This window comes from Cyrtonyx montezumae, unplaced genomic scaffold (assembly GCF_038088225.1).
Source record: "Cyrtonyx montezumae isolate F1298 unplaced genomic scaffold, pur_monq_1.0 scaffold_19, whole genome shotgun sequence".
In the NCBI taxonomy this organism is placed as follows: Eukaryota; Metazoa; Chordata; class Aves; order Galliformes; family Odontophoridae; genus Cyrtonyx; species Cyrtonyx montezumae.
Genome location: NW_027071925.1, coordinates 4,408,363 through 4,430,702, shown reverse-complemented (window position 1 = coordinate 4,430,702; position 22,340 = coordinate 4,408,363). Strand labels below are relative to the sequence as shown.

The 22,340-nt window shown below is 63.3% G+C and overlaps 2 protein-coding genes across 4 annotated transcripts; both read left to right on the top strand.

Moving 5' to 3' along the window:
• The first annotated feature begins 579 nt into the window (after nt 1-579).
• USP36 (ubiquitin specific peptidase 36) lies at nt 580-7,695 on the top strand. The gene is made up of 19 exons (XM_065735641.1): nt 580-858; nt 939-1,151; nt 1,586-1,696; nt 1,891-1,993; nt 2,368-2,435; nt 2,861-2,931; nt 3,005-3,087; nt 3,331-3,442; nt 3,700-3,840; nt 4,004-4,104; nt 4,257-4,386; nt 4,543-5,097; nt 5,545-5,648; nt 6,080-6,520; nt 6,598-6,743; nt 6,952-7,104; nt 7,215-7,330; nt 7,417-7,544; nt 7,620-7,695. The coding sequence occupies exons 1-19, from the start codon at nt 606-608 to the stop codon at nt 7,693-7,695; spliced, it is 3,105 nt and encodes a 1,034-aa protein (XP_065591713.1). The 5' UTR covers nt 580-605.
• A 596-nt stretch (nt 7,696-8,291) lies between these two features.
• On the top strand, nt 8,292-22,313 carry CYTH1 (cytohesin 1). Of its 3 annotated transcripts, none has more exons than XM_065735350.1 (13): nt 8,292-8,349; nt 14,732-14,814; nt 15,658-15,722; nt 16,420-16,486; nt 16,636-16,754; nt 17,043-17,123; nt 17,231-17,343; nt 17,416-17,564; nt 17,642-17,753; nt 20,376-20,452; nt 20,658-20,729; nt 20,969-21,123; nt 21,247-22,313. In XM_065735350.1, the coding sequence occupies exons 1-13, from the start codon at nt 8,328-8,330 to the stop codon at nt 21,323-21,325; spliced, it is 1,194 nt and encodes a 397-aa protein (XP_065591422.1). In that variant the 5' UTR covers nt 8,292-8,327; the 3' UTR covers nt 21,326-22,313. The 3 variants fall into 3 exon arrangements, with proteins under 3 accessions (XP_065591422.1, XP_065591421.1, XP_065591423.1); XM_065735349.1 differs by lacking the exon at nt 8,292-8,349 and adding an exon at nt 12,265-12,655 and having other exon boundaries at nt 17,642-17,754; nt 20,374-20,452; XM_065735351.1 differs by lacking the exon at nt 8,292-8,349 and adding an exon at nt 18,974-18,976.
• The last annotated feature ends 27 nt before the right edge of the window (nt 22,314-22,340 follow it).

Sequence of the window (22,340 nt, the reverse complement as noted above, 5' to 3'; positions counted from 1 at the left end):
GTCCGGGTTGGGCCGGGGGGACAGGGCCGAAACCGGGGCCGGGTTGAGCCGGGGGGACAGGGCAGGAACCGGGGCCGGGTTGGGCCGGGGGTACAGGGCAGGAACCGGGGCCGGGTTGAGCCGGGGGGACAGGGCAGGAACCGGGGCCGGGTTGAGCCGGGAGGACAGGGCAGGAACCGGGGCCGGGTTGAGCCGGGGGGACAGGGCAGGAACCGGGTCCGGGTTGGGCCGGGGGGACAGGGCCGGAACCGGGGCCGGGTTGAGCCGGGAGGACAGGGCAGGAACCGGGGCCGGGTTGGGCCGGGGGGACAGGGCCGGAACCGGGGCCGGAAGTGCGGCGGGCGGCTGAAGGGGGCGGGCGGCTGAAGGGGCCTCTGAGCTCCGTACCGCCCCTCTCCTTTGCGTGAGGCTGCGGCGGAGCGCCGGTACCGGGCGGGACAGCACGTGGCGGTTGGTAGAGGGGCTGAAGGTCGCGGGTGGCAGCGAGCGGGCCGCGCGGCGGGCGGTTACTGGCCAGGGGCTGTGAGGACTGGGCTCAGGAGTTCGGATCGGGCCGCTCCTCTCGGCGTCCCCCGCTCATCCTCCGCCCCCAGGCCGGCCCTGGGATGCCGATCGTGGAGAAGCTGCGGGAAGTGATGAAGCCGAGCCTCAAGGAACCGAGCGAGGACGGGGAGCTCGGCCGTCTGCTGGCCACCTCGGCCAAGAAGGTCCTGCTGCAAAAGATTGAGTTCGAGCCTGCCAGCCGCGGGCAGTCCGGGCAGTTGGAGCTGTTGCGGGACAAATACAGCCCATTGAACGCCAGCACCGAGCCCGCCGAGTCCCAGTCGCCGCCCCCAGAGGGGCCCAGCAGGAAACACGGTGCGTGCCGGGCCGTGGGGAGGGGGCTACGGTCCCGGTGGAGGCCTCCACCCGCCGCTCATCGCCCCCCACCCCCGCAGGCGGAGACGACGGTTCTGGGGATGGTATCCCCGCACCGCAGAAGGTGCTGTTCCCTGCAGAGAAGCTCTCATTGAAGTGGAAGCACATGCAGCGGGTGGGCGCCGGGCTGGAAAACATGGGCAACACCTGCTTCCTCAACGCCACGCTGCAGTGCCTCACCTACACGCCGCCGCTCGCCTGCTACCTGCTGTCCAAGGAGCACAGCCGTGGCTGTGAGTGGGGCGTGGGGGGGTGTTATCGGGCTGGGATGGGTGTGGGGGCTGCCCCGGGCTGGGTTGGCACCCAGCAGCTGCCTGAGGTGGCTCCTGGGGGTACAGCCCAGAGCCCGTGGCTAGGGGGAGCGGTGCCCTGACAGATAGCTCTGTCTCTTATGAGGACCCACTGGCTCCTGTGGGAGGTGTCTGTGCCCTGTGTGCCATCCTTGCAGATGGGTGTTCTCATCTGCATTGTTATCTGTGGCCTCGGCACTGCCAGCTGGCATGGCACGTGCTTGTGCTTGTCTGCTGGGTTGCACTGTCATAGCATGGGGCTCATGGGGAGGGCTGAGTGTGGCTGTGCTGTGTGGCAGCAGGGATTCCCCTTCCCCCAAACCGTCTCCATCTCTCTTGCATTTGTCCCCAGCATCCTTTCTTTTCTCCTTCTGCAGGTCAGCAGGGAGGCTTCTGCATGATGTGCATTATGCAGAACCACATGATCCAGGCTTTTGCCAACAGTGGCAATACCATCAAGCCGATGTCCTTAATCCGAAATCTCAAGAGTAAGGATGGGTCCTTCCACGCCGTGCTCCCCCATCTGTGACTCATGGGGCCAGGGCAGGTCCTGGCACCGAGTGCCTCAGAGCTTATTCATGGAGGCTGAGCTATCACAGGACCACATGGGGCTGCCCCATGGCTTGGCTCTTGGGGGGCCAGTGGCTCTGTACACAGGGGGTGATCCCTCTTTTCCCTGCAGAGATTGCTCAGCACTTCCACTTTGGCAACCAGGAGGATGCTCACGAGTTCCTACGTTGCACCATCGATGCCATGCAGAAGGCCTGCCTCAGTGGTTGCACCAGGTACACACAGCTCTGTGTACTGAGGCACTTGAAGTCATTTCTGTTCCGTGCTGCAGTGCTGGGCTCTGCCCTGCTCCATGTGGCCACAGTGGGGCTGGGACCCAGGGTGCTGGTGTTGCCTCCAGCTTCAGTACTGGGCTCCGAGCTGCAGCTGGGAGCAGTTGTGCTTGGAGGGCGTTGGGTGCACGCAGCGTGATGCCCCTCTGAACTCAGGCACTGGGAGCCACCGAGCAGCAGAAGTGCTGCATCTTCCCTGTCCTTCCCTTGGTCTGCTGGGCAGGGCTGTGGTGCAGAGGACACAGGGTTGCCCTTGAGGGTATTTTTTGCATTGTGGTGTGGAAGAGCAGTGTGAGATGGCGGCGTTTCTCTTCCAGGTTGGATCGGCAGACCCAGGCCACCACGTTGGTTCACCAGATCTTTGGTGGCTACCTGCGGTCCCGTGGTGAGTGCTGCTGCTGGGCTGTGACCTCAGGAGTGTGGGCTGCTGCTACCCCACGAGCCCCACACTAAAAATCTTTTGGGAAAATGGCCAAGCATGGGTAAATCACCCAAAGCTGTGCTTACCCACTCCTGCCATGCCTGTGGGTCTTGTCTCCTGTTGTGGCAACAGAGAAAGCTGTTGGCTGCAGGTTCTTGGCTCACTGTCACTCAGTGAAGGAACCAGTGCTTGCAGCTGTTGAGCAACAGTCACTGTGCCAGTGTGGGGTTGGTGCTGCCAGCAGCTTTCCTCCCTGCCAAGCTGCAAGTGCCCAGCAGAAATGCTGGTGCTGGCATCCCAGAGCCCAGACCCACAGAGGGGCAGTGGTGCGGGTGCTGTGTGATGGGCGCAGGTGTGGCACAGTGCACTCATTGCTCTTTCTTCTGCAGTGAAGTGCTCAGCGTGTAAGAGTGTCTCGGACACCTTTGAGCCCTACCTGGATGTGTCCCTGGAGATCAAGGTATGTCTGTGTGCATTGCACCGTGGAGCAGCGTGGGCAGATGCATGCCCTGAGCTCTGCCCTGTCCTTGCAGCAAGCTGCAGACGTTGTGCAGGCACTGGAGCTGTTTGTGAAATCAGATGTGCTGAGCGAGGAGAATGCCTACATGTGTACCAGGTGAGTGGGGCTGTGGGGAATGGCACCTATGGGGTGGAGCAGTGAAAAGCAACTGTGGTCCAGGGGCAGCCCCAGCTGACCCTGCTCCAGCTGCCTGGCTGGGAGGGAAGGGCCTGGGCAGCAGCAGATGTGACCGTGAGCTGATCCCTGCTGTCAGTGCTGCTGGTTCCATGAGGTGTGTCCCGGCCGAGGGCAATCACCTGGGTGTGGAGCAGCTTTGATAGCTGGAGCTCTTCTGTGCAGGTGCAAGAAGAAGGTTTCAGCCAGCAAACGCTTCACCATTCACCGAGCCTCCAACGTCCTTACGCTCTCACTGAAGCGTTTTGCCAATTTCATTGGAGACAAAATCACAAAGGTGAGAGTTGGGCAGTGCAGGGCTGGGGTTCTGCCCTGGCTTATGGGGTCCTGTTGCAGCACAAGCTCTGCTGCAGCCCAGTTGTCTTCCCTGGGCCGAGCTACAGAGCCAGGTCTGTGCTGAGGAGTTGGCTTCCTCCCAGCACCTTCCTCACTGTAGCCTCAGCCAGGGGAGAGCTGGGTGCCCTATGATCATAGGATGGTTGGAGCTGCTCTTGCTTTAGGAATAAAGACCCCTGAGACATCCTCTCTCCACAGGATGTGAGGTACCCTGAGTTCCTGAACATCCGCCCCTACATGTCTCAGAACAATGGTGATCCCGTCATGTACGGACTCTATGCAGTGCTAGTGCACTCAGGGTACAGCTGCCACGGAGGACACTACTACTGCTATGTGAAGGTGAGCCCTGAGGGCTGGTGGCACCTGTGGGGTCCTGCGGTGTGTGGGAAGGCTGCTCAGTGGGTACATGTTGAGCTTGGAGCCCGTGGTGGGGCACGGTCCCATGCTACAGTGGGTGCTGGTGCTGCTGTGGGCAGAGCCTGACCCTGAGCTCTGTTCCTAGGCCAGCAATGGACAGTGGTACCAGATGAATGACTCCCTCGTGCGCTGCAGCAACATCAAGGTGGTCCTCAACCAGCAGGCCTATGTGCTGTTCTACCTGAGGTGAGATGCCCTGTGCCCCCTGCCCTTCAGCAGCTCCTGTGTGTTTTGAGGTTGGCAACATGAGTCCAGGTGGTTGGTACAAGGATGCCAGTGCTGTGGGATTCACAGTCTCTGATCCTCTCACACTGACACCTGCACCGTGCTTCCCCCAGGATTCCTGGTACCAGGAAGGGCTCAGAGGGGCCCATTGCCAAAGCTGACTCCAGCCACTCATCTGTTGTTCCTGGTCAGACCAAGAGAACCACAACCAACGGGTCCCTGCCATCACTGCTTCTGGACCAGGTGAGGCTGAGGGGGGTGAGGGGGCAGTGGGGAGCACTCAGTGGGAGGAGTCCGGCTGCACCCATGGTCATCCCCACATCAGCCTGGGGAGCATGGGCAGTGTGGTTCCGTCCCCAGGGCCTTCCCTCACTGACCTCACTGATCCTCCTTCCCTAGAGCCCCAAGGTGCTGCCAGGCACAAAGCTGTCAGAGCCAGAGGAGGTCGGGGTGCCTGTGGCCCGCAGCACGCTGGGTGTGGGGCCGAAGCTACCCAATGGTTCTGCACCACCAAAGCCACCCAGCGGGTCCCCATCACCCAAACTGCCCCTCAGAGCCACCCTGGTGACACCAAGTGATAAAAAAGCCCAAAAGCCCAAGAAACTGCCGTCCCCACAGCAGCCTCTGGCGCCGAAAGCATCTCCAGGCCCGTGTGGCCCCAGCACTACAGATTCATCCCAGCAGAGTCCTGGGGACAGCACACGGTCACCCACCTCGCCCAGCCCCAGCACCCCAAAGTGCAGCTCCTGCAGCACAGCCCCCAGCCCCACACACACTGCAGCCAAAGTGGCCCCAAAGGCCAAGAGCAAGGTGAGCGACCTTGACTCCTCTCAGGACACAGACTGTGGCACGGATCCCCCCGCTTGCCCCAAGGGCTCCAGGCTGATGAAGCTGGAATCGGGCAGCACCACATCGCCACCCCCAGCCAAGAAGCTGGCACTGTCTGCCAAGAAAGTGAGCTCACGCTGCTGCCCTGCGACAGCGGGTGCATGGGGGAGAGGGGGGGCAGAGATGGTGCTCACAGAGCCAGGCTGGGATTGCCCCTGGGCTGAGTGGGGCTGTGGGGCCGGGCCCGCTCGGGGTGGGTTGTGCATCCCCACGGTGGGTGCATTAGGGTTGGACCAGCGGCGGTGCTGCTGCAGCTGGAGAGCTGCGGGCTGCCCCTGCCGACGGCCGTGCGCTGCGCTTTCCGTGCTTTAAATTTCCTTCCTTCCTTTTTTTCCTTTGTGCTTCTAACTGAGAACACTTCTGATTCTTCTTCTACCCCCCCCACTTCCCTCTCCCCCTCTTGTGTCTGTTCCCCTCCCCTTTCTCTGGGCTCCCCTTTTTATTTTCCTCCTCTCGGCTGACGGAACCCTTTCTGTTAGACCACCAAGTTTTTATTTATGTCGATAACTGCAGGGCAGCACCCCATGGAGGGCATGCCAAAGTGACGGCCACGCGCAGCCTGCTGACCTCGCCTTCCCCACGGCCACCGCCCAGCCCTGGCCCTGCAGCAGGCCCAGGTAAGCAGCACAGGGGTCCCCAGCCCTCCTGCATGGCAGCAGCCCTGGAGCTGGCACTTGCCAAGCACTCTGGCATCGCTGGGGCACTGCAGCTGGCAGGATTCGGCCCAGGTTCTGCAGCAGTTGCTCTGACTGTTGGCACTATGCAGGCTCTGGCTGTGCATTAGCATCCCCTGGTAGCAGGAGGCTCTGGACAGCTCTGGCTCTTGTTCCAGGCCCTGCTGTGCCTGTGCTGCAGCAGCACCCATAGGCAGTGTGTGCCCAGTGCACAGGCAGCTCTTGGAGCAGAGCCTGGTTGTGGTTTCTTGGCTTGTGTATGAGATGGGGCCGGGTGGGGGCTGCGCTCCTGCACCCTGGATGGGGAGGGAAAGAGGAGCTCCTGCTCTATGTCTGGGTTTTGGCTTGTTTCAGCCTCTGTTCCTGTCTTGCAGGCTGCCCTCCGCTGTCCCCCTGCCCAGCCCTGACACGCCATCCTTCAGCTTCACCCCCAGTGCAGCCCTCCAGCTCCAAGTCTCCTCCCTGACAAATTGGGCCCACCCTTCTCACCGCCATCCCAACCACAGTGGGGAGCACAGGCCCAGCTCTATATCCAACAAAAAGAAGCAGCAAAAGCGGCAGCAGTCCAAAGCGGGAGGCAGCTCACATGCTACAGCTGTGAATGGCTGTGACGAAGGCTGCGACCCTCCCAGGAAGAGGAGGAACATCGCTCCAGAGGGCTCTGTCTCAGGGAAGGAGGTGGCTGTCACAGGCGGGGAGGAGCCAGGCCACAGTGGTTCCCCCAGCACGGAGTCTGTCTCCCCCCTTAAGAAGAAGAAGAAGAGAAGGCTGCAGGAGACAGAGGAGCATTCCTCTGGGGCACAGTCCTTGGGCAGGTAAGGCTCTGGGAGTGCTGGGAGGAGCCAACCTACTGAGCTGATCACCCAGTTCTAATGCCTGCTACCTTCCCCAGCTCCGGGAGGGCTGACACAGAGCCCGCAAGGACAAAGCAGCAGCAGGACCCTGAGCCCAGCAAGGGAGAGAGTGAGCATTGGAAATGCAAGCAGAGGGAAAGTCTGGACGTGACCTTAGAGCAGCCTGCTGCCAACAGTGCCCCAGGTATGGTGCCACACTGCCTGCTGTGCTCTGGTAGGGGCCCTTGATCTCCTCTGGGGAAGGATTCCTTCTAGGTCCTCTCTCCCAACATGTGCCATCCATCTGGGATTCAGGCTCAGATTTGTTAGTCCCTTGGGGTGAAATGTGCTCTGGAGTTGGGGTGGTGTGGGACATCCCTCTGGCCTTTCCTTACCCGCTTTCCCCACAGCAGCAGTGTGTACAGGAGACAGCCAAGACAGCAGTGGATGGAGGCAGAGTGCAGCTGCCCCAAGCACTGGGGCTGCCCCAGCACCCTGCCGCCCAGAGCGCAACGTAGTGGAGGAGCTGCTCAAGAACTCCTTGGACAAGGCTTACGGCAAGCAAGGTACAGCCCTGCGTACCAAGAAGGGGGGGGTGAAGTGCAGCCACATGTCCCTGTCCCAGCCCTGGTGCTCCAGGGGCTCCCTGTGCTATGCTGACATTGGCACTTCACAGTCCTGACCTGGGAGGGTGAGGTGTCAGCCGTCAGCCGTGATGCCATGCAGGACGCCGCGCGGGCTCGCAGCGAGACCGTCATTGATGAGTGGGACAAGGAGTTCGACAAAGGGAAGGTGGGTGCTGGGGGGCGTGGGGGGCGGGGCAGGGCAGGGTGGTGGCTGTGCCCTGAGCTGAGAGCCTTCCTCCTCCCTTGGTGCAGGTGAAAAAGGTTAAAAAGCTGAAACATGAGCGGAGGAGACGCTTCAATCCTTTCCAGCAGCTCCAGAACAAACGCAACTTCTGGTTGGTGACACATCCTGCCAAGGCGGCCAGCCTGAGCTACCGGCGGTGAGGCAGCGAGGGGCTGGGGGCGGCGGGGGCAGCCGGCCCTTCAGGATGCTAACACCACACCTTGCCCCCCAGGTGGAATCCACAACAGGCAGCACTGGGGTTGGAGAAGGATTGTGTTTCCTTGGAGCTGCTGCTGCCTCCTCCCTGAGGTGCCTGACAGAAGGCTTCAACCCCCCCCCCCTTTCCCCCCCAACCCCGAGGATGCGGCTGCTTCCTTGCGGGGGACAAAGAGTTGTGCTGCTGCCTCTGCTCCCCCCAGAGGTGTGGGGGCAGCTCTCCATGCTCTCCAACCGCAGTCACTGCTGAACACGCCCAGGCCGGCAGAGCTGTGCTCGCTTGCCTTCCAGTGCTGCTGTATTAGCCAGCCTGGGGGGCTGTCCCCCCACAACTTTTATCACCTCCGTCCTGGCTGGCTGGGCCCCCGCTGAGCCTCCAGGCTCCGTGCCCCCCTTCTCCCTCCTCCCTCCCTGGGGAGGGGGGGCACTGACCCTGTGCTGTCAGAACTGGGTCCCCAGGGGTTGGTGACCCCCACCCCCCCCAACCCGTCCGCGTCCCCCACCGCCCCGTCCCCGCTGTGCGAGTCGCAGTTGCAGCCTTTGTGTCCGGGCAATAAAACCACCCGCGTTTGTGAACCGAGTGTTATCCTACAGACGGGGTCCTGGGGAGCGGCGGGGGGGGAGGGGCCTGCGTTGGCCACACCCACTCTTGAGTCACGTGTCATCGCCCTCTGCGGCCTCAGTGCCGCCGTCACGCGGGCGGGGCCGGAGCGACGGCGGCGGCATGGACGAGGAGGGCGGCTACGGTCAGTGCGGGGGGGGAAGGGGGCACCGGGGGTCACCGGGGCGGGGGCCCGGAACCGGGAGAGCGGTGGGAGGGGCTGCGGGAACGCGGGGCGGGGTGCGGTGCGGTGAGGGCCGGAGCTCGGCGGGGGCGGCCGTAACGGGAGCGGCGGGGCTGTCGTGGCGGAGCTGCGGCGGGCGGTGCCGGGCCGCGGGGCGTCGGTGTGGGGTGCGAGCGGCGATAAGGCGGCCCTAACCGGGGAGGGGTGCTCGGTGCGGCCCCGCGTCCGGTGCGGGCGGAACTGGGGCTCGGCCGACGTGCGGACCGGGCCGGGCCTGGTGCTGCCCCTCGGAGCTCCCCCCCCCCCCCACCTTCCTGATCCCGGGACAGCTCCGGCGCTGTACGCGGTGCGGACCGGGCGCTTCTCCGGGGCTCAGCCTGGGTGGTTCCCGGCGGCACCGAGCGGCCCCGACCGCGTTGTCTCGTGTCCTCGGTGGAGACGTCGTGCGGGTGACGACCCCCCCCACCCCTCCCCCGGTGCAGAAAGCGAATCCCGGCGGCGGAGCAGCTGGCGGCACTGCTGGGTGCCCTACCGGACCGCCGGTGTCACCCTGACCGGGAGCACGGCGGTGGGGCGGCTCTCCCAGTGCTGTGTCCCGGGTGGGCCCGTTCTGGGGTAATCTGCAGCACCGAGGGATTACCGCTGGCTCTGCCCTGAGGGATTAAGGGATTTCTCTAAGCGGGGCTGATGCGGGCTCTGCAAAGCGGCTTGTGCTGGGGGCCCCTGCTGGGGCAGCGCCGGGGGTGGGCTGGGGGCTGCCGCCCATTGCCCATTGTCCCAGCAGGTGGGTCGGTATGGGCTCCGTGGGGCACTTTGGAGGCAGTGCTGCTCTGCACCGGGTGTTGTGGGACAGCAGGGTGTGAAGTGACATGGGTCACCAGGAGCCGAGTAATGTGGGATTGGGAGCAGCCCATGCTTAGGGAGTGTGAGGTAGGGATACTGGGGCTCCAGAGCGTGCAGCGCTGTGAGAAAGGCCATTAGCCAAAGTAGGCAGAGCAGAGCGTGACGAGCAGTGCTGCTGACACGCCAGAATTGCATCAGGGCCCAGGCAGGGGCACGCAGCCCTGAGCTGTTGTTTCAGCTCACCCATAGCTCTGGGTTCACAGCCCTGTGCCCACTGCCCAGACATCCAGGACTGCTGGTGGGCAGACAGGGCTTGAGCCACAGTATATGCTGCTGTGATTGTTGCAGCTCCTTTCAAATGCTCTCTCTGCCCTTGTTCCCTCTGGCCCAGCCCTTGGTCCCTGCAGCTCCTCACACCTTTCACCTCTGCGGTGAGGAGACAGCATCTGCTTTCCTTCCCAGGAAGGGGAAGCGGTGCAGCTCGGTCATGGAGGTGGTGACCACCTGGCAGCACCCGTTCCCATCTCCTTTCCACCCATCCACAGCCACTCCCAGCACCTGCGTAACTCCTGCCCGTGCCCAGATCTGCATCCTCCCCAAAGTCCTGTGCCCATTCCCATAGTCCTTCCCCATCTGGATGCTGCCTGCCCACCCTGGGGTTCTCCCAGCTCAGCACGTTGCAGTGCTGCCCAGTGCAGGTGAGCAGAGCTCAGTCTCCCAGTTGTCCCAGGTGCAGGATGCGGCCTCATGCCCCGACTGGCTCTGGAGTTTGTTACTCACGGACGTGCCCCACGCTGGGGAATCACTCCTGCTTGGAGGGAGGGAAGGAGCTGTCTGTCCGGTTTGGGCTCGCTTGGTGCCTGTAGGGCTGGCGGGTTGGGGGCCGGGTGCGGTGGGGCCAAGTGCTGCCCCCAGCCCTGCCAGAGGCCGATAGCTTGGGTCAAGCCCCAGCTCCTGCTGTGGGGTCATCCCAGTTGCCAGGGCCGGGGGTATCAGCTCCGGTATGGCCGCGGTGTGCCAGCTCCAGGCTGCCTGCTCTGCACCCCCAGGTGCCTGAGTCCATTGGGGCCATACTGGGGAGCAGCGTTCCCCTGTGCCCCACAGTGGGGGGCTGTGGCAGCACCCCGCTCCCCACGCCTGCTCCATCCCGTTGTGTCTCTTTATCCACCTTCCTTTTATGCAGGGGAGGTTGCTATGCAACCAGCGGCTCTTGATGCTTAAAGCTCTAATACGGAGGGATAAAACCGCTCTAAAAATACCCCGCCATCAGCCGCCTGGGGGTCGGGGTTGGCGGGGGGGGGGGGGGGCAGGCAGCCCGAGGCCGGGGGTGCTGCCAGCAACTTCCCAACTCTGCGTCCTCCAAGTGGCTTTGAGCAGCCGGCCGGTGCCCAGGCACACCAGCAGCTGCTGTGCCGGCACGGAGCGGGATTGGCTGCGGCCGGCGCGTGGGCTCCTGCTGCTGGAGCCTCCCGCTGCCAGAGCCGCCTTCCCCTGCTCCAGCAGGAGTGGGGACGGCCGGGGCAGCCCCGGCTGCAGGGAGCTGCTGCTGCTGCACGGTGCCCTCGTGGCCTCTGCCTGCCCCAGGGGAGCCGGCACTGCGCAGCATGGGGACGGTCAGTGAGCTCTGTGCCTCCAGCTTCCAGGCCTTCCTCTGCCCCTCCGTGGCCGCCATGGCAGGTAGGTGCTTCGCCGCCTCTGTTCGCCGCAGCATCCCCGTCCCTCTGGCAGACGAGGTGCCCGTAGCTCTGGCTCTGCATGGCTGGTGCTGATGGGTGGCACAGAGAATCCCAGTCGTCCTGCTGCCTCCTTCCCCCGTGGGAAGGTGTTGCACTGCGTTGCTGGAGAGGGGGCTGGGAGGCCTGTAGGGGCATGGTGGGTTCATCTGGCACACTGAGGGCTGTCCAGCAGCCCCTCGCTGTCCTGCCCCAGAACTACCGTGGGTGATGTCCTCACTCAGAGCAGCAGTGAGCATATGTGGCTGTGAGCGCAGCTCTGGCCTACGTTCTCCAGATGAAACCTGGCCAGGGCAGCCCTGTGCCTGCTGTGTCACAGCTGCCCCTGTGGGCTGGCAGTGCCTGTGAGCTGCTGCTGTCTGCCTGCGGGCTCCTGATCCTGAGCTGGGACCTGGTAAGAGAGGGGAAGTGAGCGTGTGGGGTGCACTCCTGGCACCTGTGCAGGACATGGGGCTGCAGGAAGGCACGGCTCAGTAAGGGTGGATGTGGCCCCATCATGTGCTCCAGCCCTGTGGCCAGGCTGGGCTCTGTGCTCAGGGGGTGCAAGACTTTGGAGCCAGTGGGGTGGGTTCCCTGCTGGCAATAGGGTACAGAAAACAAGGGGTCAGAGCAGGGCTGCTCCGAGGGGCTGAGAACCATGGCCACATCTCAGCTCCGGGGCAGGGGCGGAGGGTTCTGTGTTGGAGCTGCCCGTCCCTATCCCTGCTCCTGACACACCTCTGTCTGTGGGGAAGAACAGGACTGACGCAACCCAGGATGTGCACACAGCATAGTGAAAACAGGATGTGGTGCATTGGGGCGGGGGCAGGAAGTTTCTTGGGGCCCCTCAGTCACCCCCACCCCCCCCACAGCAGTGGGGCACAGCAGGAGCCCCACGGTGGAGCCCACAGGCATTGCCCTTAGGTCAGGAGCCCGTGCCCCAGGCTGGGGTGTCCCTGCAGTCTGTTGGGCTCTGCCCATGGATGGGGTGCAAGTTGAGCTGTGCAGCAGGAGGGCAGTGGCCCTGCAGCTGAAAGGCCAACGTGAGCCTTTTTTTAGGCCCTTCTTCCCTAGGCTTTCCTGAGAGATCCCTGCAGCCAGTGCTCTGGGTGCTGTTTATCTATTGCTCGCTGTGGAGCAGGATTTAGCTGAGTCAATGTGGCAGAGCTCTTGCGGTCTCTCCAGGCAGCTGCAGTGGGACAGGGCCGTGCTGGGAGCTCTGCTGCTGCAGGCATGGCAGGTATGAGAGCAGGTGGTGGTCCTTACAGCCCACACAGGTCCTGAACCCACAGCTGGGGGATAGGGCAGGGTAGGAGCCCTGGCTGGGGTGGGAGAGGGGTCCCTGGTGTCACTACCCTGAGCTCAGGACGTGCTGAGCTGCGTGCATCCTGGCAGCACCCGAGGAAGGAAGGGCCGGGCTGGCTCCAGTGCCTGCAAGGATGGGTGGGTGGCAGCGACCCTGGGGGCCGAGGAGGGGGCACGGAGCTCTGGCTGCGCAGGAACCGGGCGTTGCTGGTGCCAGCTCCCAGCCAGGCTGCGATGACGCCTGGCACAGCCCCGAGCTCATTGGCCCAGCACTGCCCTGACTCACCCGGGAAGAGCGGGGAGGGGGCAGCTGTCAGTGCCCCAAAGGGCAGCACCTCTGCGAAGCTGTGCAGACACGGCCAGCGGGACGTGGCCCAGCAGGATGGTCCTTGGGGTGCGGGGCAGTGGTGAGCAGCCAGCATCCCGCCTGGGGCAGCGGGTGGGAAGGAGGAATGTGGGGCTGAGTGCGACGCAGGGGGGATTTGTGTCTGTTCAGGTCACAGTGTGAGCAGAGCACGTGCTGCTGCTCCTTGTAGCCAGGACAGAGCCTTGCTGTGCCCCTCACCGCTTTGGGGGTGAGGCAGCAGCACCCCTGCATTGCTCTGCAGAGGTTGGGGGGATGGTACATAGCATTCGTGCCCTCTGGTTTGTGCTGAATGTCCTTGCTGCCAGCACGGTAGCCTGGGATGACAGCATGGCACGGTTGCTGGACCTTGGTACCTTGGTGCTCTGCTCCAGCCTCTGATCGCAGCCCTGTGCAGGGCTGAGGCTCAGCTCTGCTCAGTGCCACGGAAGGGTTAATGCCTGCGTCCTTCGCAGAGAAAAGCTCTGCGTCTGGGGTTTCTCTTCCTCCTGCTGCTGCTGACATGGCTGGGCCATGTCACGAGTGCTCTCCCAGCACAGCAGCAGGCAGGCGGGGGGGGGGGGGAGGGGGCTGAGCTTTGTGGCTGCCACGAGTCCCTCCGAGCCCCCTGCCCACTCTGCCCAGGGGTGGGCAGACGCAGCGTTCCCCCAGGGCTCTCTGCGCCCACCGTGTGCCAGCATCACTCTGTCACTGCTGCAGCCTCCCACCCAACCACCCACCCCCTGCAGGCCTTGGGGGGGGAGGCTGTGGGCTGGCAGTGAATTTTGCCTCCCACACGGCCCCACGCTGCAGCTCGCTGCATCCTGCCGGGTGCCGGACGCAACCGGACCGGAGAGGCCGTGCTCTGGTGGGACAGACTCCATTCCAGTGCTGGGGAGGGCTTGGGTGGCCCACGGAGCAGTGCCTCCGGCGTTTTGAGCATCGATAGTTCAGGACCTGGTGCTGCAGCTCTGGTGTCTGAGGCTGGAATTAACGGGAAGTGTTCCGTCGAGTCCGGACGGATCGTGTCGCAAGCTGAGGCTGCTGCTGACCTTTGCAGAGGGGATTTCTCTAAAGGAGGAACCTCGGCAGAGAATGCGAGCGGAGTGAGGAAAGTGCTGAGCTGGGACATTCGGTTTGTGTGAGCGCAGCCACCCCAGGGCCACCGGGAGCCCCGGAGAGGAGGGGCAGACGGTGCTGGGGACGACGCCGGAGAGAGCGGACGGTGCTGGGGTGTGAGAGAGGGGGACAGGAGGGTCCTGACTGTTGGGCCCACGAGGGGTGCTGGGCTGAGCTGGGCCTGGGGCAGTGCAGGGCAGAGCACAGGGGGCACTGGGGACCTGGGGACTGTGGTGGCACCTGAGGACAGGTGTGGGGAAGGAGAGCATGGGTTGTTATGTGGTGAGAGCTCTGCAGGCACCAACCTCGGGGTCTCGGTCATGGCCTTGTTGTAGGATGTGAGCTGGAAGGTGATGGTAGGGCAGGGGAAGGCGGGGACTGCCGGGGGTGACCTTGGGAACAGGAGCAATGGGTGCCACATAACTGCAGAGCAGGAGGTCACACGCCGGAGAGCAGCAGGAATGTCACCCATGAGCTGCAGTGCGAGGGAAGGGTGGTGGCTGAGCGGGGCAGCCAGGTGCCTGTGTCATTTAGGAGGGAGCGTTCAGCACAGGGAGGGGACACCAAGGGTGGCTGGGAGCCATCTCTCTGCGGGGCTCACCCGTTGTGGCTGAGCATCTCTTGGGTGGCTCTGGGTGTAGGGTGCAGGGTTGGGATCAGCCGGGATGGAATGGAGGGAGGAGCACAGGGCCGAGCCGGAGCTGCCAGCAGTGCTGCTCGAGGAGTGGGGCATCCTCCAGGCTGTGCAGTACCACGGCTGCAGTGAGCACAGGGGCTGGACCAGAGCTCACTGCCTTGGCCTGAATCAGCAGGAATCTGTGGGGCCAGCCCCCCCCCCCACCCCCCACAGCCACTGCCCAGCCGGGGGAGCGTGGTGGCCATCACATTCCTTGCGTGCCGCTGCGGGCACTTGGCTGTGTGCAGGGCCAGGCACTGCTCACCAGATCCTCCTGCAGCACCGTGTGCCCACTGCTGGCAGGAGCCTGGCGTGAGGGTGATTCCCTGTGCTGTCCCCTCACAGTGCCCAGTGATCTGACCCCGGAGGAGTGCCAGGAGCTGGAGAACATCCGCCGGCGCAAGCAGGAGCTGCTCGCTGACATTCAGGTAGGGCGTGCCCACATCCCCATCTCTGGCTGTCCTAGAAGAGGCCTCTCGCATCCAGGGACCCTCACCTCACTTCTGGCAGGAGGGAAGGAAGGAGGAGAGGACGCCTTGGATGGGGCTGCCCCGCAGCTGCAGTGCCCATGTAGGAACTGTGGTCTGGCACTGTGCTTCCATCCCCTGTCCCCTTTCCTTGCCAGCTCCTGCTCCTTGCTGCCTGCAAAGACTCTTGTGGATTTTCTGGGGCAGAAAATTGGAGCTGCTGGGAACGCAGGGCAGAGAGAGCTGGGCCCAGGGGGCTAGCAGCTGCTGCAGGACCCCATGATGTGCTGCCCCATCCCTGGAAGGGACAGCCCTGCAGGGAAGGGCTCCAGATTGCACTGTAGCCTGTGGCCCAGGCATTGGCATCTCCTGTGCCACTCCCCTGGCACAGGCAGGGACTGTGCTTCTGGGCCAGGGCACTGCCCTGGCAAGTGGCTGTGAGGTCAGCGCTCATCTGGGACACTCATCCATCATGTCCCTGATTAAGGCAGCAGAGGCTAATTACTGCCATATGCTGGGCATGATCTAAAGGGATTAGGGGTAATTTTGTTAACCTCTGAATCTCTTCCTTCCTGCATGCACAGAGCCTTATGGGGGGGATTAGCAGCAGGGTGCAACCGTTCCCCTCTGCCCAGTGCCCTGGGGGAGACATGGGGGGCCTGGGGTCCCTGGGGGGAGTAGTTCTATGGCTGGCACAATCCCCACCTCAGTCTGTGGGGTGCCCTCCATTCTCCTGGACACCTGGGGGTGGGAGGGAAGGAAGGAGGGAGGCAGGTGGCCTCAGTGTGTGCTCTCTCCACTCAGCGGCTGAAAGATGAGATTGCAGAAGTGACGAATGAGATCGAGAACCTGGGCTCCACGGAGGAGAGGTGAGCACCGTGCTGTGCTGCCGGCCTGCAGCCCGAGCTGCTGCGCCTGGCTTTCCCAGACACTCCTAATTCCTCAGTGCCGTTGTGGGATCCCAGGCTGAATTGTTCCTCCAGCAATCTGTTTTTCCAAGCCTCATCCCCTGTCTGGCCACAGAGACGGACAGACTTTGTTATTCTGGGCCGGCGCAGGCGGTGCCAGCATAGGATTAGGGGGTCCTGGTGGGAGCTGACTCGCAGTGTCACTTCCAATTGCCCTCACATTGTCCCCAGAGCCTCACTGCAATGCCAGACTGGTCCCCCCCCCCAGGCAACGGGAAGCTGCTGGGATGGTGTGCACGGTGCAATCACAGGGCAGCTCCATGCTCAGGGCCTGGCAGCATCAGAGCAGAGCAGGAGGAGAGCTGAGTGCCAGGCACTGCGTTTGTCCCATGCAGGTTGTGCCCAGTTTGGTGCTGGGGAGCCTGGCCTGGGTCGAGGAGCTCTTCTCCCATTCACATCCACATAGGGCAAGAGGCTGGGAGGAGGAAACCAGAGCTCCAGAACTTCTCTGGGCAGTTCTGTAGCACAGGTTGTGGATGCCCCATTCCTGGGAGTGCCCACAGCCTGGGCTGGGACTGTGTGATTTTTAATGTCCCTTCCAACTCAAACCTTTCTAGGATTCTGTTTTTGATGCTCAGAGGTGTTTTATGTCCTGCAGGAAAAACATGCAGAGGAACAAGCAGGTGGCAATGGGCAGGAAGAAGTTCAACATGGATCCCAAGAAGGTACCTGGGGCTGGCACTGGGCTCTGGAGGGGGTGCTGCACACCATAGTCCAGGTGCTGGCCTCTGCCTAAGCCAAGCAGAGCCAAGAGGAGGGAATGGGGTGGAGGTTGGAAGCATGACCCAAAGCAACACCCCTTGCTCTGCTGCAGGGCATCCAGTTCCTGATTGAGAACGACTTGCTGAAGAACACGTGTGAGGATATCGCTCAGTTCCTCTACAAGGGAGAGGGCCTCAACAAGACAGCCATTGGGGACTACCTGGGCGAGAGGTATGTGAGGCCCGGAGCAGCTCAGCCCTCGCAGGGCGCTGCTGGACTGGGCTGGCTCCAGGGCTCCCAGCAGGACGCTGAGCTCTTTGCCTCTGGTTCATGCCAGCCCCTTGCTGAGCACCAGGGTCTGTGGCTGTGCTCTTGGAGGGGCTGCTGTGTGCAAGCCAGGCCGTAGGCACACAAGTTCCCTACCCTGAGTGGAGCAGAGCAGAGCGGGGCAGGGGGCTACGCAGCAGTCACAGGACTGGCTGATGACACACACCTCGTGCTCTGGCTTTATTCCTGCAGGGATGAGTTCAACATCCAAGTCCTGCACGCCTTCGTGGAGCTGCATGAGTTCACGGACCTCAACCTCGTGCAGGCACTGCGGTGAGCTGAGGGCTGAGCGGGGCCGGGTCGGGCTGTGAGCTGTGTGCCCTGAGCGTGGCTGGAGGGTGTGCAGGGCCCCAAAGCAGCACGGTGCCTTCTGTCTGCAGGCAGTTCCTGTGGAGCTTTCGGCTGCCAGGAGAGGCACAGAAGATCGATCGGATGATGGAGGCCTTCGCACAGCGGTACTGCCAGTGCAACCCCGGCGTCTTCCAGTCCACGGGTGAGCACACTCTGGCCCTGTGCTCGGCTCTGTGCCCTGCCTTGCACCTGACTGTCCTCTCTGTCCCCACAGACACCTGCTACGTGCTCTCCTTTGCTATCATCATGCTGAACACCAGCCTGCACAACCCTAATGTCAAGGACAAACCCACAGCGGAGCGTTTCATTGCCATGAACCGTGGTATCAACGACGGGGGGGACCTGCCCGAGGAGCTGCTGCGGGTAAGGGGTGGGATGCAGGGGTTCAGGGCTGGGGCATAGCGAGCTTACAGAGGTGACACCATGTGTGGTTGTACCAGAATCTCTATGAGAGCATCAAGAATGAACCCTTCAAAATCCCGGAGGATGATGGCAATGACCTCACCCACACTTTCTTCAACCCCGACCGGGAGGGCTGGCTGCTGAAGCTGGGTGAGTGCTGGCAACCAGATGGATACAGCCCGGGCAGAGTGTGCTCTGCCCCAGGGACAGGGCTGAGCCGTGGGTGCAGTGCCCACAGACTGTGCCTGCACCTGGCTCTGTGGGACGAGGGGCTGGAGCCATGAGCACGGCCTGCAGGGACAGTGTCCCTACCTCTGTCCCTCCATCGGCCTCGCACTGAGCGGCAGGAGCAGAGCTGCTGCTGGAGAGGCCCTGTGCTGCAGCCACGTGGGCTCCCGGAGGGATTCTGCCTCGAGGCTGAGCTGGTACTGGGCTCTGGTGTCAGAGTGCAGAGCTGGGGGGCTCTGCAGGGCCCTGGGGTCAAGCAGGGTCCCATCGGAGCCCCAGGGAGCGAACGGCGAGCTGCCCCCGCTGCGTGTCCCCCTCCATGCCGCACAGCGGTCCCTGCCTCACCTTCCCACAGCATTATCACCTCCGCATCCCGGCTCCACATGCAGGCAGCGTGCATGGCATCCCCGCTGCACAGCCCGACGCTCGCAGACACGAGCCTGCCCCACACCCTGGCTCCTGCAGCTTCTCATCTCGGCACCTCCTGGGGACCTCTGCCCGGGTTGAGCGAGGAGGGGGGGTGCTGGCAGGAGCAGGGGCTGCAGGGCCTTTCCGTGGGCTCTTGCTGAGGTTGGGGCTCTGTCCTCTCAACAGGGGGAGTTTTTGCTCTACTGCTTGAGGTTGGTTTGGGACCTTATGCCCTTTCTGTGCAATGAGCAGCACAGAGCCCTGCCTGGGCACTGGACAAGGTGCCAGCTGCTCCCCAGCTGTGGGGGCATGAGGGGCCATGAAGAACCCTAGATCCCCATTAAGCCCAGCACTCTGCTGGTGGAAGGATCCCATAGCATAGTGGTTGGGGCTGCTCAGGGACAGGGACACCAACAGTGCAGGAGAGCCCGTGAGCCCCAGCCCCGCTGAACCCCCTTGGGACGGTGGGCAAGAGGGAGGAGGGGGCACAGCCACAGTGCCAGGGCACACTGTCCCCGCAGCGGTGCTGCTACCTCCGTCCCCTTAAAGCTCCCCACCTCCAGCCCTGTCCCGCTGACACACATGGCTCTGTGTGGGGCGAGGGGGGTTCTTCGGGGTTTCCTCTTTTTTATTTTTATTTTTTCCTTTTTTTTTTTTTTTTTTAATTTTCTTTTCTCCCTCATTTGTATGTTTCCATGATTTTGGCTCTTCCTTTCCTTGCCCCCCAACTCCAGGAGGTACGTACCCCTATGCCCTGCTCTGCTCATGCCTCTGGGGCTTCGTTTCCTTTTCGTTTTTAATTGCTGGCGATTAGTCTCATTGCTGCTGCTGCTAACCACCGCACTGCCCGGGGGACCTTGCCTGCAGGGGACAGCTCCCACCCGCAGCCACCAGGGCAGGGACGTGGCTGCCCAAACCTCCGATGCCGAACGCTCCCCGAGGCCTCCCAGGTCCCCTCTGCTGCCCTTGGTCCCATCTTGGGGACAGATGGGGCCGTGGTCGCTGCTCACCCAGGTGCTGGTGTGCCCTCAGACCCATCTGCCTCCAGTGCCGTGAGGGATGGGGTTGGGATTGTGGTGTTTCAGGGAATCCAGGCAGGGCCCAGCCTGCATGCCTGGAGCTGGCTGGGTGCAGGGAGCGGGTGGGAGGCTGTGTGCGGAGCCCCGTGCTGTGCTGGAGCTCACGGCTGCCCCGTGCTGTGCTCAGGCACTGCCCTGGCTCAGCGTGTGGGAGCACGGAGCCCAGCTGGGCACTGCTGGCCATCACTCTGGCCAGCCCCAGGGCTGTGCTGGCTCTCGGTGCCACGTGCTTCCTCCCCCATAGCCCCGGTGTGTTGTCACCTGGAGAGGCTGAAGCCTGCAAGGAGGGCCTGGGGGGGGGGGCTGGAGAGCATCAAGCCTCGGGCTGCGGGGTGGGCTTGTCTCAGTGTGGGCAGGAGGTGGGGGGGCTTTGCTAGTGAATGTCGGTGGGGCAGGGAATGGAGCGGGCACCGCTGTGGTCGGGTTAATGGGTGGGCAGTAGGGTGGCACAGGGGATACGAGGCGGGGATCTCCCTGCAGATCCGGACAGGGGGAGAGGAGATGAGCACCGCGCACATTGCTTCCTCGTGCTCACCCTGGGCAGCACAGCGTGGGGCCCATGGCACAGTGCTGAGCGGAGCAGCCGCTGCCTGGAGCGTGCTGGGGGTGTGGGGGCAGAGCCAGGCCCAGCACTGCAGCGCTCCGTGAGCCTGGGGGAGCACTCTGCCTTCACAGCAGTGGCTGCACAGCTCCAAACAGCCAAAGTTCTGCAGCACTGAGCTCTGCTTTACCACGGTGCTGGGCTGTGCTGGCTCCGGACCGCGGTCCCTCTGCCCTCACCTCGTGTGAATCAGTGTTTCATTTGGTGCAGACGGGTGCTCCCGTCCCTGCCCTCCCACCTCCCTCTGCCTCCATCCTCATCCGTCTGCTTTCCGCTCATGCTCGCACGCTGCCGGCGTGGTGTGTGCTGCCTGCTGCTCTGCACCGTGGGCTGCCTGCTGCTGCTTGCACGCCCGGTGCTTGTCTGTGTGTGTCCGCGTGGGCTGCAGCGCTGCCGTGCCGTGCCGTGCCGTGCCGCAGCACCGGGGCTGCCCCAACCGCCTCTCTCTGCTCCCAGGAGGAAGGGTGAAGACGTGGAAGCGGCGCTGGTTCATCCTGACCGATAACTGCCTTTACTACTTTGAGTACACGACGGTCAGTGATGGGGGCTGGGGCAGAGCTGGGGGGGAAGGGGGGGGTGGCCCTAAGGGTGTGGGATGCAGACCTGGGGCTGGGCGGTGCTGGCTGCCTCTGCACAGGGAGAGATGGATGGGGTGCTGGGAGCACCCGGCCCTTCGTGTGGGACACTGGGGAGGGGTGGGAGGTGTCTGTAATGAAAATCTCTGCTTGGCCCCATCAGGATAAAGAGCCGCGTGGTATCATCCCCCTGGAGAACCTGAGCATCCGTGAGGTGGAGGACTCCAAGAAGCCCGTGAGTGCAGGGCAGGATCCTGCGAGGCTGGGGGTGGGGCACCTGGGGAAGGGGGGAACAGGGAGAGCCAGAGGTGGTGGCAGGACACAGCCATGGGGTGATGTCACAGCGTATCCCCATCCTGCTGTGCTGGGTGTGCCAGGAGCACCTGCAGCCCCACTGCTCCATTCCCCCCCCAGCCTGGGGTGCTCCGCTGCCCTCGGGGCCGGGGCTGTGCCTGAAGGAGTTCCTCCCCACAGAACTGCTTTGAGCTCTACATCCCTGACAACAAGGACCAGGTGATCAAGGCGTGCAAGACGGAGGCGGACGGGCGGGTGGTGGAGGGCAACCACACCGTGTACCGCATCTCAGCCCCCACGCCCGAGGAGAAGGAGGAGTGGATCAAGTGCATCAAGTGAGTGCTCTGGGGGCTGCCCCTGCTCCCAGGGTGTGGGGATGGGACTTCCCGGGGGGTGCAGAGGGGGTTTCTGCCCAGTGGGACAGCTGCTGGCTGACGCTCACCCTGCTCCCCCACCAGGGCAGCCATCAGCCGGGACCCATTCTACGAGATGCTGGCCGCCAGGAAGAAGAAGGTGTCCTCCACCAAGAGGCACTAGCAGCCCAGTGAGGCCACCATGCCCCCAGCAGCACCATACCTCCCATCCCCAGGGCTGCGGGGCTGGGGCTCAGCATGGCCCTGGGGCCAGGACCTAGCTTCAGCTTTGCAGTTTCTTTACTGTGGGGGGAGGGAGGGAGCAAGGGCATCTCGACAGCGCCGGGCTGCAGCTGGGACTGCCCTGCACACAGACCCGGGGTTGGCTGTGGGATGGGAAGTGCCACCTGAGCACATCGCCGTCCCTTCCCGTGGCAGCCCAGGGTTTGTCTGGTGTCCCCATACTGAGCTCCCCCTGAGCTGCTTTCAGCCCTGAGCAGCAGTGAGCTGCAGCCAACAGGAGGGAGGAGAGCTTGGCAGGGAGAACTCGGGGTCCCCATGTTGGGGATGTGCTTCTGGGTCCCCCAGCACTTGTGTCTTGAAGCACTTGAGGTGCCCCATCCTGCAGGATGAGGCTGGTGGTTGCGGGGTGCTGGAGGCACGGGGCAGCCCTGGGGCAGTGGCAGCACTCCTGGCCCTCGTTGTAGCGGGCTCGGGGTGCCCTCCCCAGCCATGGGGTGCAGGTGAGGTTGCAATCTGACGGCACCGTGCTGGCTGTGCCCTGCCACATCCTGCAGCCGTGAGCCCCTCGGTGCCGGGTGGGGACGGCCGTCACGAGCCCCTGTCCCCAAACCAGGCTGCACCAAGGACAGCTGCCATCAGGAGTGGCCTCACTCCTCCTCCCCGTGGCCGTCCCCTTTCCCAGCCGCCCGCACGGCTCCGGAGAGGCACCTGGATCAGTATTAAGTCTATTTATCAGAGGTGTAAATATTCCTGTATAGTTTTCTCCTTGTAGATTATTTTGTATGGCGGGGTTCTGTGCAGAGGCCTCTCCGGAGGGCACCTTGTGGCAGGAGTTTTTTATTCTTTTTATTTATTTTTTTTTTTTCTTTTGCCACGGCCTTGTAAACTAGAGCTGAGGATCTGCAGCCAATAAACACCGAACTGCACTCGCTCGTGTCCTGCCGTGCTTTGCGTCG

Coding starts and splice junctions, on each gene's coding strand:
- USP36 (XM_065735641.1), top strand. CDS start 606: ATGCCGATCGTGGAGAAGCTGCGGGAAGTGATGAAGCCGAGCCTCAAG. Junction 3,443..3,699: donor TTGGAGACAAAATCACAAAG/GTGAGAGTTGGG, acceptor CTCTCTCCACAG/GATGTGAGGTACCCTGAGTT. Junction 7,105..7,214: donor CAAGGCTTACGGCAAGCAAG/GTACAGCCCTGC, acceptor GGCACTTCACAG/TCCTGACCTGGGAGGGTGAG.
- CYTH1 (XM_065735349.1), top strand. CDS start 12,631: ATGGTCCTTGGGGTGCGGGGCAGTG. Junction 12,656..14,731: donor CCTTGGGGTGCGGGGCAGTG/GTGAGCAGCCAG, acceptor GTCCCCTCACAG/TGCCCAGTGATCTGACCCCG. Junction 16,487..16,635: donor TCAACATGGATCCCAAGAAG/GTACCTGGGGCT, acceptor GCTCTGCTGCAG/GGCATCCAGTTCCTGATTGA.